The sequence below is a fragment of the Neopsephotus bourkii genome, unplaced genomic scaffold (genome assembly GCF_033783945.1).
Source record: "Neopsephotus bourkii isolate Nb327-2 ecotype Australia unplaced genomic scaffold, CSIRO-AGI_Nbou_v1 NB_846, whole genome shotgun sequence".
NCBI classification, from domain to species: Eukaryota; Metazoa; Chordata; class Aves; order Psittaciformes; family Psittacidae; genus Neopsephotus; species Neopsephotus bourkii.
The window spans coordinates 572785-585639 of record NW_026901342.1 but is presented as its reverse complement, the minus strand read 5'-3'; the positions used below and the strand labels follow the sequence as shown (position 1 = coordinate 585639).

The 12855-nt window shown below is 42.8% G+C and overlaps 1 protein-coding gene across 2 annotated transcripts in view; it reads left to right on the top strand.

The window, feature by feature from the left end:
• RALBP1 (ralA binding protein 1) overlaps nucleotides 1–10855 on the top strand; it is a 34460-nt gene extending 23605 nt beyond the window's left edge. Inside the window, exons 1-9 of one of the 2 annotated variants that reach the window (XM_061356300.1) lie at nucleotides 1399–1493; nucleotides 1760–2218; nucleotides 4026–4375; nucleotides 5779–5940; nucleotides 6823–6954; nucleotides 7444–7551; nucleotides 8301–8422; nucleotides 8813–8936; nucleotides 9204–10855. In XM_061356300.1, the coding sequence (XP_061212284.1) occupies nucleotides 1475–1493; nucleotides 1760–2218; nucleotides 4026–4375; nucleotides 5779–5940; nucleotides 6823–6954; nucleotides 7444–7551; nucleotides 8301–8422; nucleotides 8813–8936; nucleotides 9204–9470 (1743 nt within the window). In that variant the 5' untranslated portion in view covers nucleotides 1399–1474 and the 3' untranslated portion in view covers nucleotides 9471–10855. Of the gene's footprint in view, nucleotides 1–1398; nucleotides 1494–1759; nucleotides 2219–4025; nucleotides 4376–5778; nucleotides 5941–6822; nucleotides 6955–7443; nucleotides 7552–8300; nucleotides 8423–8812; nucleotides 8937–9203 lie in introns of those variants that run through there. The other variant, XM_061356299.1, reaches the window with a different exon arrangement.
• The last annotated feature ends 2000 nt before the right edge of the window (nucleotides 10856–12855 follow it).

The window sequence follows — 12855 nt, the reverse complement described above, 5'->3', positions numbered from 1 at the left end:
TTGAAGCTTGGTGCCAGCCCCATCTCATTCTGACAAAACACAGTGGTGATGTGTGCTCCGCCTTTGTCCCTCCCATAGCTGGTGCATCAGCAGTTCCTTCTTGTATCAGAGTGAGATGTGAATCCTTCCTTTGTGCACTGCAGGTTTCCTTAGCCATTTCTGGGTTTAGTTTACAGAGTGGATGATGATGGCATAGCTGGTAAACTGGGAGGATGAGACCTGGCTGCTGGTTGTGTCCAGATAACATCTGCACTTTATAATAAAAATTCACTGTGACAGGAAGAGTGCTACAGTCTTTCTCTGCCTTGTATGAAAGGGTTTGGTAGCCCTAGGGAAGAGTCCAGAGTGGGAGGAGCAAGCTGCTTCAGCAATTGTAATTATTTTATGGCAGCTCCATGCTTTAATGCGTTTCTTGTATTTATTTGACTGTTAAAAGCTGCCTTCTACGGAGCAGCCAGGGAGGCTTCAAAATACAGACAGCTCCTTGGACGTGATGAATTAATGCTGAGCAACTCTGCAGCTTGGTATAATTTAGAATTGAAAGAACAAAAGACTGAATGTTTCCTGGTTCTTTTGCCTATAAGAATTACATCCTACAATCTCTTGTGTGATGCATTCTCTCATAATCTAAGGGGGTAATTTTCCACCACCCGAAAGGATGCAGGAAGAGCACTTGGCTGTCAGTGTGCTTCCTCACTTGGGCAGAGCTGCTGCCTGTGGGTAGTGGAAGAGCCTTAAAGGATCTGTATAATGGGGGCTTCACACTGAAGCAAGAGCTGGCTGCCCTCTGCCTTGGGGGACCTAGCTGGTGCAAAGGGCACGTAAACTGTTGTCTTTGTTGACCAGGTTTCAGGCTTTTCTTACGTGTGCGTAAAATCAGTTAATTGACTTGGAAGTTGCCTTGGTTTGTGTGTTGTTGGTTTGGTTGTGGGTTGGTTTTTTGTTGGTGGAGTTTGGTTTTTGTAGTCCACAGTTGAAGATTTGCTTGTTGTTGCCTGGAGGACAGGCAGGGCTTGCTGCAGAGGCGTAGCTAGTAAAAGCCCTGGTGCACATTTTAGACGGCACTTGGTGTTGTGCTGCTCAAACAGTGTACTCCACCCATTGACTTGTTTGAAGCTCTTTTTAAGGCAGATACCTTCACGGTCAGGTATTGTGCTAATGTTACTTGAATTGTTTTATTTGTCAAGTGGACAAGTAAGTGTGCTTGGGCCTTTTTCTGTTTTTTGTATTTTATTTGAGGCTGAAACTGTTAACTTCATACTTAACAGTCATAATGTTCTGGGGAGGGATTGGGGAGTTAAGTGGCTGAAGTTTAGTTTCTTCTTAACAGAAGCTTGTTAGGCTTATGTGTATGCAGCAGATGATCCTTAACAGCAACTCTTACACTGTTGATTACAGGAACATAGAGAAGTTGCCAGACAGTTGTTTTTATTTTGCATTTCCTTGACTATTAGAGGGGAAACCAACCCGTAACATGGACATTGCCATTATGAGTAAGTATATAAAGTATTAATTGTTTAGATTGGTTAGGAGCTGTGGATTATCTTTGATGTGATTATGCAACTTTGATTTAATCCTTGTCCACTTAATTGTGTAAAGACTAAAGAAAACCTTCTGCAGTCAGGCCGGTGCTATTTTCTTCACTCATGTTGCTTTTCATTTCTCCTTACCATACTACTACTTGTTCTCTCCCTCTTACAATATGCTATCTAAACAGACTTATAGCTGTCCTCTTGCCTTCTCCTTCTTTGCCCAATAGCGGAAGGTTATGCTGCATTTCAAGAGGACAGTTCCGGTGATGAAGCTGAAAGCCCTTCAAAGTTGAAGAGGTCCAAGGGAATACATGTCTTCAAGAAACCCAGCTTTTCCAAAAAAAAGGAAAAGGATTTTAAAATAAAAGAGAAACCCAAAGATGAAAAACACAAGGAAGACAAACATAAGGAAGACAAACATAAAGAGAAGAAGTCAAAAGACTTAACTGCAGCAGATGTTGTAAAACAGTGGAAAGAGAAGAAGAAAAAGAAAAAGCCAATTCAGGAGACAGAGATACCTCAAGTGGATGTTCCAAGTCATAGACCTGTGTTTGGCATTCCTTTGTCTGATGCAGTAGACAGGACCATGATGTATGATGGTGTCCGCCTGCCAGCAGTTTTCCGTGAATGTATAGATTACGTAGAGAAGTATGGCATGAAATGCGAAGGCATCTACAGAGTTTCAGGTACTCTGGGCACAGTGACATGCAGGTTCCTAAGGTCTTTACTTGCTATTTTCTTACTGTTTTAACATTTCAACCACCTAGGGACTGTTTATAGCTGCATTCATTTTAATTATCCAAAAGGTTATCAGGCAGTTAAAGTTGAGCAACTCGTAAGTCTGAAGTACCAGAAAAATTGCTGAAGTGGTGGCACTGCTTGCTGGCAGCAAGAAACCGCTTGGTTTTGCCTTCTGTGGTAGGGTGCTAACGATGAATAAAATTTGTTAGGATGGCCAGCTTGTGGTTTTTTACTTCTGCATGAGAATGAGAAATGCAGTGCTAGTTGATTGCAAAAGCAAAGATGAGATACAACCACTTTATTACTTCAGCTTCCCACTAAGTTGCTTTTTCCAGTTACTTCCATTGTATGATTTCTCCCCCCCTTAAAAACTTATTTTCTTTGAGCAAATACACTAATGAGCACAAAATCCAAGTTCCCCTAATTAAGCTTAGCAGCAGCAGGCTAATTAACCATGGTGGTTGTGTAACACCAGCTTACATAAATGAAACATCAGGTTTAGTCACATTACAGAGAATGGCCCCTTTGTTTGTGAACTGCATCTGCAAAGTAACTTGTGTAAGTACCTCTGTGGGTATGTTTAAGGGAGCAAGAACAAGTGAGAAAAGGAATTTGAGGAAAAGCAGTGAAAAGCAGTAATCAAACGGTTTTAAAGGCTTCATTAAGCTGTCTTCATGCTGTCCATCTGCATGGTATGTGGTAGGCATGCATAAATACTGCAAGAGCTTAAGCAGCTTCTTCATCTTGCCTGTTGGAACATTCCAGTTGTGGTTTTTTCAAGACACAATGTGTTGGGAATTTTCACAGATACAGGTGTGTTTTCCATAAACCATTTCTTATGTTTGTACTGTCTCAGTGTTCCCCTGTGCAATAGCACCCTCTTGTGTGTGTCAGACTGCTTAAACTGAGAGCCCAGAGAGACAACTCCAGTGGCTCAAAAACCTACCAGCTGTTGTGATGCCTAACTTGGATATGAAACTGAGTATATTTTACCTGGCATTTACCATGGGCCCAGTGCACTGGGTGTGTATGAGCCAAGTTGGCGCAACTCAGACAGGTGTTTGAGCTTTAAGAGTGAAATTTCCCCAAGTTTGGGAAGATTGGAATGTCACCGAGTTATAAAAACACCTCGCAGAAAACTCTGGCTGTGTTGAGTAACTTTGTGAACACACTTTCATTCATGCAGGGCCTCAAGTCAAAAATCCTGTGTGAGATTCCTCCACTGGGGAGGGCTAGCTGGAAACCTGGGAACAAAAAGTGTGGGGTGTGTTGGAAGAGGAAAGCTGTTATAGGTAGAAATTGTTTGGGAGAGGAAAGCTGTTATAGGTAGTTGATATGGGTAAGAACTTGAGTTGATAACGTATTTGCTTCTTGGCTTAGGGCTCTGTAATTGAACAGACAGAAAGATGCTGACTGAAAATACAATTGATCTTGTGTTCCCCTGCCCTTCCTCACCCTGTTTTATGTTCTTTGATGGAAGGGAATGCTGGCACCAGTTTCACATTGGAGCTTTGGCAGGGCTGTGGTTTTGCTTCATAGAAGTAGTTGGTGCTTTTAGAAACAACAATCTATGTAATTTTGAGTCATGATCTTAATTTTGTTACATGTGGGTAACTCTTAAAAGGTGTTCCTCAAGTAGTTTAAATTGTAAGGGGAGGTGAAATAAGTGCCTCTCAAAGAAAAAAAGTGTAACTAATTATTATACATTTACAGTTGAAGATTTCTCTTAATTCTTGATCTAAATGTTTTAAGGAATAAAATCAAAAGTTGATGAGCTAAAAGCAGCCTATGATCGAGAAGAATCTCCCAACCTGGAAGAATATGAGCCCAATACAGTAGCCAGCTTGCTGAAACAGTACCTGCGAGAACTGCCTGAAAACTTGCTTACCAAAGAGCTAATGCCCCGCTTTGAAGATGCTTGTGGGAAGAGCACAGAAGCTGAGAAAGTTCAGGAGTGCCAGAGGCTGCTGAAAGAGTTGCCAGAGTGTAACCATCTCCTGATTTCCTGGCTGATTGTGCACATGGACCACGTTATTGCAAAGGAACTGGAAACAAAAATGAACATCCAGAATATTTCGATAGTGCTCAGCCCTACTGTCCAGGTACGTCTGCCACACAGCAAGTGCTAGAGCACAACTTCAGGCCAGGAAAGACTCCTTTCAGGAATTCTTTTGCAGGTGGGAAAGGGGTAGTGTCTGATAACAGTTAAGCTAAATTACAGCTTCTCCTTATATACTGGGAAGCTAAACTGCTGGGAAGGGAAAAACAAAAAGACTTTCTGAATGTGAGCTTGCATACTATGGGTCTGACACCTGGCTTATTGTGACAGTACTATAAAGACTGCTGTCAGGGTTTTAATCCTGTTGTGAACCGAAGTCATTTAATGTTGAATTTGTCTGACAGTTCATGCAGATACACAATTCCTGTGGGCTTTTGATTCAGCATTAATTTAGCGAAGACCATACTGTTGCTTAATTGTAGTATCAAGCCAATGAATCCTGTCCTGAAAACAGATCTTCCTGGTGCAGTAATGACTTTTGTCTAATGGCTTTGGTGTAAGACAAAATACCAATGCCATTTCCTTGTCTGCAGTCAGGGAAAAACAACTGACTTACTTAGTTTTCCAGTAAGAGTTTGTGGATTCTGGATTGATTAATTCCTTAACATCTTGGAAATGTTTAATTTAAGTACAGTCCAGAATTAGTCCTTGTGCATAATGGAAACATGGCATTATTGGGTGTGTGTCTTCTAGAAGAAAACCCACACTTCAGAAGAGCTTGGCTTTTTAATTAAGAGCCTAGGAGGAAGCCCAGCAGCAAAAGGGCTGGGCACTATTATTCTTGGCTGGTTTGCTCTGCCAGACACTTCCTAGCTAAGAAAAGAAGTAACAATTAATGCAAAGCAGTGCAGGCCCAGTCATGTTTTTGTTAAGTAGTTTTTAGCAATTAAAATGCAGGTAGTGACAGGATAAATGTTCGGATTTTAATGAAAGATACAGTATCAAAATAAAGACTTGTTTCTGTCTCATGTTAAAACAAGAACAGCAACAGGCCCTTTCAAACTTCTTTTTCTATTATAGTCAATGAGAGAGATGTTGTAGAAATTGCTTACATGTTGGGGAAGAGAAAGCCATGGTGTGGTATGGTTTGTATTCCCTGTTATCCATTGTTGTCATTAACCACCTTTACACTAGTAAAAGGAAAGTAATACATCTCTGTATCTACCAGTGATGGAAATAATTGCAGTAGGTTAAGATGTGTCTGAGTTTAGCATGAAACTGCCTCAGATACATAGGTAAGAGACACAGAGTCCACAGGGACAGCACTGGGTTGTTTAAAGTATCATTTTTAATCCAGGTTTTAATCTCTTAGGACAAACTAGTATGACTACGAGTCACAGAAAGGCATTCTAAAGGCTATTTCTGCAGAAAGTTACTGTGCTTCACAGGTAAAGATGATGTGAGTAAGTTGTTTTAACCAATGTTCTGTATGTCCTTTCTCTGCAGATCAGCAACCGTGTCCTGTATGTATTTTTTACACATGTTCAAGAGTTCTTTGGGAATGTGACCCTGAAGCAGGTGACAAAACCTCTTCGCTGGTCAAATATGGCAACAATGCCAGCACTTCCAGAAACACAAGAAAGCATCAAAGAAGAAATCAGGCGACAGGTTGGAAATTACTTTAGTGTTTTTATCTTTGCCCTGGCTTTTATGCATTCAGTAGTAAATTCTTGTAAGCTTGTAACAGACACTGTAGTTCTATCACACTTGTCCTGTAAGTGGAAACAACTGAAAAGAAATTAGTGATACTGTTCCCCATTTACGGCTGGAAAGGTGTTATGGCCTTGTGATGATTATATGGCAGAGCAGTCCACAAAAGACAGGGCTCTGTAGTTCAGTACTTTTATAGTGTGAGGAAGGGCCGTGGGGATTATCAGGGGACTGGAGCACCTCACATATGAAGACAGGCTGAGAAAGTTGGGGCTGTTCAGCATGGAGAAGAGAAAGCTGCGTTGAGACCTCATAGCAGCCTTCCAGTATCTGAAGGGGGCCTATAGGGATGCTGGAGAGGGACTCTTCATTAGGGACTGTAGTGACAGGACAAGCGGTAATGGGTTAAAACTTAAATAGGGGAAGTTTAGACTGGATATAAGGAGGAAGTTCTTTACTGTAAGGGTCGTGAGGCACTGGAATGGGTTGCCCAGGGAAATTGTGAATGCTCCATCCCTGGCGGTATTCAAGGCCAGGCTGGACAGAGCCTTGGAGGACATGGTCTAGTGTGAGGCACCCCTGCTCCTGGAACTAGATGATCTTAAGGTCCTTTCCTCTAAAGGTCAGGAGGACATGTTAAAACCAGTTCGATTTCTTTAATACTGCTCTTCAACTAGCTCTAGATCTCTAGATCATGTATGTTAACTCTCGTTAGTTGACATATTGAGGTTTGAAAACCAGAATCCCAAGCCTGTTGCCGTGAAGCTAGGAGGATTATTTCATTTTAGCCTGCTGGGCTAGGATATATCGAAGACACTGATTTCTTTGCAATATTTCTAGGAGTTCCTACTGAACTGTTTACACAGAGACTTGCAGGCAGGGATAAAAGACTTATCCAAAGAAGAGAGACTCTGGGAGGTGCAAAGGATTTTAACAGCTCTGAAAAGAAAACTAAGAGAAGCTAAGAGACAGGTGGGTAACTTCTGTTTATTGGCCAAGCATCTAAGTTGTGGATCCTTCATTTGTGACAGTTAGATCAGACCAAGTTTCAGTCCTTTTGCGGTGGATTTTACATCTTCACTTTACGTAGCTGATGGGCAATTGCATTTTCTGGTTAGCTGGCTCTCCCTAAGGGCAGCAACATCACCCTCCTGCACAGCTGTTGACAAAAAACACACCACATTGTATGACTAAAAATCTAGTATTTGACAGAGCATGGATTCATTATATGCTTGACACAGTGTGTCCTGGAGTAGCAAGAGGAACTACTGGAAAGCTCAAGGTTAACAAACTTCAAGCATGCTTTTTTAAACTGTCCTACGTCCCTTGCTGAACACTTTCAAGACAACCACGATGTGATTCTGTATTTGGAAAGTAAATAATAGGTCCCAGAAAATCTATTTTTACAGTAAAGTGGCTGGGGAAGCTGTCCTTTGAAAAGTTGTTCTCTTTCTCTGGCAGGAGTGTGAGACAAAGATTGCACAAGAAATTGCCAGCCTTTCAAAGGAGGATGTCTCCAAAGAAGAAATGAATGAGAACGAAGAAGTGATAAATATTCTGCTTGCACAGGTCAGCACTTACCTGCCTGTTTGCTGGTATTTTCTTGCTCCATTTCTGTCAAAAATACTAACCGCCCTTTTGTTCCTTTGTGATTGGAAATGGAAGGCTTAAAGGGGTCTCTCTATTAAAAGACAAGGCTTTGTTTTAACGGTAAGTAAAATAGGGAAGGAATGGTGACTGCAGGAGTGAACCCAAAGCTGAGGAGACCTGTTAACAGTAGAAAGGAGACACTGTGCAGCAGCAACCACCACCACCAAAGGTAGCCTCTGTTGCTGAAGTACTTAGAGAGCCCTTATAAATCTGACCTGTTTTAATACCCTTAACTACTTCCCTGCTGATCAAAGGAAGAAAAGCAACTATTCTGGCTTTTTTTGCTTTCCTTTGCTTCCCTGAGTAGCTTTGATCTTCTCTCCGCTGTAGTTGCCTCCTTAGATTCACCTTCAGAGATATATCTTGTAATTCAGGTTTTCTAGTTATTTTACTGGTTAGCCAGAGCTTTTCCCTGTGATTTAAGGAAACTGGCAGCCAAACATGCCAGAACTTGGTGCCTCATCTCCAAGGCTATTCAGTGCAGCATTCATCGTGAGGATTCAGAACAGAAATGGCTGGTTTTCAACTTGCATTTGCTTTGAGGTCTTGATGAGTCAGAGTTCAGAGCACTCCTGCTGAAAGTCTGTCAGAGAACAGCACCATCGCTTACCAGACGTTCCTGCAGAAAATAAGGTCAAGGTCTGAAGTGAACTAATTGATCATTACAGGAGAACGAGATTTTAACAGAACAGGAAGAACTGCTGGCCATGGAGCAGTTCCTGCGGAGACAGATTGCCTCGGAGAAGGAAGAAATAGATCGCCTTCGAGCCGAAATAGCTGAAATACAAAGGTAAGAGGGGAACTGCCCACATCAGAGCTCCTGCCCCACTTGTGGTCTTCTGAAATGATACTCTCAACCACACCTAAAAGCTCAGCCTGTGAACATCACATTTGAAAGACACCTCTTTTTGTTGCAATCTCAGCAACTTTGGGCCTTTCAGGATATTTTCTGTTAGTGTAACAATGGAGTTAGCAGCTAAAGGAAACCAGATCATGTGCTCTTAAAAAAAATCTCCTCTGGACATCACTACATTATTAAATTAAGCTTTGAAAGGAAATTCTGACTTGGTTTTCAAAACCGTTGCAGATTATTCAGTGGATCCAAGTTAACCCTTTTATGCTGCTACGGTTCTGGCAGCCTCGAGGAGGTGTTTGAATCAGTTTTCCATTGATCTTTCAGTCGCCAGCAGCATGGCCGAAGTGAAACCGAGGAGTACTCTTCTGAGAGTGAAAGTGAGAGTGAGGATGAGGAGGAACTGCAGGTCATCTTGGAAGATCTGCAGAGACAGAACGAGGAACTAGAGGTAAGACTGGAGTCTTGGTGTTCACTGGCACTCTTCCCCTTCTGGTTACTGGATTTAGTCTGTGCAGAGATACTTGCACATGTGCAGACCCGTAGTTTGGCATCAGTTGTTCCTGGGCATAACAAATGCCTATGTACTTTGTTGTGTGCAAGTCCATGTTGCCATCTGGGATAAGAGCACAGCTCCCTAGCACAGTGCTACATGCCCCCTTAGTTCTAGCCCGCCTCTGCCAGAAGGAGCCCTGACATTTGTTTTCCTTGCTTAAAGATAAAGAACAATCACCTGAACCAGGCGATTCACGAGGAGCGAGAGGCCATCATAGAACTGCGGGTGCAGCTCCGGCTACTGCAGCGAGCCAAGTCAGAGCAGCAGGTGCAGGAGGAAGAGGACCCAGAAAAACGTGGGGTTGTTTCCCAACAGCAGCAGAGAGACAGTGTCCTGGAGACAAAAGCAGCCAAAGAGCAGCCAAAAGCAAGCAAGGAGCAGCAAGTGAAGCCATCGCCAAGCAAAGACAGGAAAGAAACTCCAATTTGATCAGGCTCCTTGGATATGCGTGAAACCAACTGAACTGTGCAAATTACTGTAATCTGAGTCAAACTGCACAAATGAGCATTGCTGGCTGTGTACATTCTGTAAAGAAACCTTTCTTTTAAGTCCTGGAGACTTCTGTCTCTTAATACTTGTGGCTTCTACTCATCAGACTCAGGTGAGTTTGGAGAGGCCAGAAGAGTTTTGCAGTTAGATTATTTTGAGAGTGTTTCCTTCAGGTGATTTAAAATAATCCAGTAACAGTTTTATTTTCAACCAAAATCATTCTTTACCCTCACTGGAGCAGAATTGGAAGATGTTATTTTCAGTAAATAAAACCACCCCCCACCCACACTTAGTAATTATTTGCCTTGTGACTCTCTTCATCCTCATTCACCATTACTTCTGCTTATTAACCTAGTCACTTCTTGCTTGTGCCTTTGATACCTTTCTGATGCAGATGCTATACAAGGGAGCTTTAAATTTATTCTGGGTTGGCTGAAAACTTGGGAGACTGCGGGGTATCGTGTTAACCCAACATGCCCTTAAGCTTCGTTTTTGTTCTGAGATGTACTGAATAAATGTAAAGACTTGAGAGATGTTATTTATGTCCCTGTATGATGGAAACGTTCATCGAGAGCTGTTTGTGTCTCTTAGCCATGTAGGTAACCCATCTGTAAACCACCATCCTCATACCTGTTCATGACAGGCTGTGCTCACACTCTTGCCATCAAGAGTGTTTTCTTCATCCATTCTAAAGGTTCCAAATAAGCCTGAGGTACAGGCAATGCCCTGGGAGGCATGGGGGGTTCAGCAACAGCCTCTTCTGGTTGTTATTTAAAACACAACCCCCAGCAGTTCGACAGCTTCTGTCTATCCACGCTGGCATTCAGGGGCCTTTCAATGTATTAATGTTTCAGATACACTCACATGACTCCACCTGCAGACAGCGACCTCCCCAGTGTGCGTACAGGCGATCGTGTTTTCTAAACCTGGATATTTATTTTCAGCACCTGTTGGATGGGGTTGTATTCTTTCTCTATTGCACTGTTGTGAATCATTGGCCATGATTTGATTTTGTACAAATAATGCTTTGATATGTTATAGAAAACAACATAGTATTTTTTTAAATTTGGGGAAAAAAAAAAGTTTATAAACACAGAAAATGTGGTCGGGTGACAAATGTAAACTAAAGCATCCTCCCTCGCCTTCGTTACATACATTTTATATTTGCTGGCAATATTTACACTTTTTGGTTTAATTCACACTAATTCCTATTGAATTGTCATGGGTTTTTCTAATGTTCAGACAAATCTCTTAATATCGGTTAACTTTTATTTTGTTAGGATTGTATTTATCAAGCAAATAAAATCAACAGCCATTTGAAAGTAGTTTCCAATTTATCTGCTTCATAATGCACATGGTAGTTATGCTTTTGGACAGCTACCTGCAGCAGAGAGGTTTAAATGAATTCAGGCTTTTTAATAGCCTCCCTCTGAGAGAACACTGCCTGCAGCTCAGTGTTATGGGAAGTTTCCACAACTCAGCTGAAGGTAGAGATTAATTTGATCAAATTTAAGATTTTAAGACTTTGCTTCTCTGTTACTACTTGAGAGTTCAGTGGTGGAGGTAAAACCTATCCTGTTTATTCACATCATGACTTCTATAGATGACCAGTGTTCTTACCCCTGCAGCCTTGCACTCCAAGTGTTCCCCTTGAAGTCTCAGATGGAAGTGGGATTGTTGCTCCTGTGGCAATACAGCAACTGTAACCAGAAATTCACTTTCAGAACCCCTGAACAATGTTTGACATTTTCTTTCGTGTTCTTTAAAATGATACAGCTAGTGACACAGTTATTGATAAAACTCCTGTAAAGCCTGCAGTTAAACACAAAATGCAAGCCAACCCTGGCTAAGCACCACCACATCTCGCTGAAACCCAATGGCCCCAGGGCAGGGGGCCCAGGGAGCCACAGCCTCTGAGCCCTGTCCAAAACCAGACCCTGGCACGAAGGGCCAGTGCCTGCCTGTGGCAAGGGGTTGCTTTTCCTGCCTGATGACCTCCCCAAAGGGGTTTGACTGCCCCAAGTCCCATAACAGCAGCATTACCCCAGTGCTCACAGGGCTTGTGGAGAAGCGATGCTAGCAGCAGTGATTTCAAAGACAGCAGCTGCAAATACCCAGCCACAAAAGCCAAAGCTCATTTCAAAGGAAATGGAAAGTAACTGCAGCACAATAATCTGAGTGTGCTCTTCAGATCACTTTATAATCTGACATAACCAATGCCAAGAGCCTTGCACTGACCTCTATGAGTTGCAGCTCCCCTCCCATGGCACTAGGGATGCCTACTCACAGGCCACCTCCACAGAGTCCATACATGCCTTGAATAACTCATTTAACTTGAAGTTAGCAAGCATCATTTGCCCACACAGACACCCACAACACCCACCACAACACAAAAACAACCCACCAACCCACCACAAAAAACCATGCCACGATCGACAAAGATAGACAACAGAATAGCAAAGGCATATAGAGCCTTTGGAAAGCTCCATAAAAGAGTCTGGTGTAATAAACACCTGAAGAAAAGTACAAAGATCAGTGTCTACAGAGCCACTGTATTGTCTACTCTTTTATATGGGTCTGAATCATGGGTCATCTACGTCATCACCTGCGACTCCTGGAACGCTTTCATCAGCCTGCCTCCGTACAATTCTAAACATCCATTGGACTGACTATGTGTCTAATGTCACTGTCCTCGAACAGGCAGGGGTCACCAGCATCGAGGCCACATTGCTGAAACTGCACTGCGCTGGGCAGGGCACTCTCTAGAATGAAGGATCACCGCCTCCCCAAGATCGTGTTTTACGGTGAACTTGCCACGGTAGCCGCAAGAGAGGTGCCCCAAAGAAGAGATACAAGGACTCCCTGAAACAATACCTTAGCCTTGGCCATATGACTACCATCAGTGGTCCACCTTGGCCTCCAATCGGGAGATTGGAGGCACACCATACATAATGCCGCTGACTCCTTGAGAGTTCACGAAGAACTAGTCTCGAGGAGAAAAGACAACCAGGAAGAATCTGCCCACCTGTTCCACCCAAGAGACCTTCTGCTGTGCTTTTTGTAGCCGGATTTGCCTATCCCACATTGGCCTTCTTAGTCATCAGCGCGCTTGTAGTAAGCGTGGGTAAATGCCCTTCCCAAATCTTCGTTCGCGAAGTCAAGCCATGATGATGAGCAAGCATCATTTAAACTGGCTTAAAGTAAGACTGTTCTCAACAGTGTACAGCTTCCACATGCTGAATACAGCAACAGAACCTGTGTCACATCCTTTGGCCAAAACAGCCCTCCCCTTATTGGAGTGAGAAGCAACAGGCCTGCAGCATTA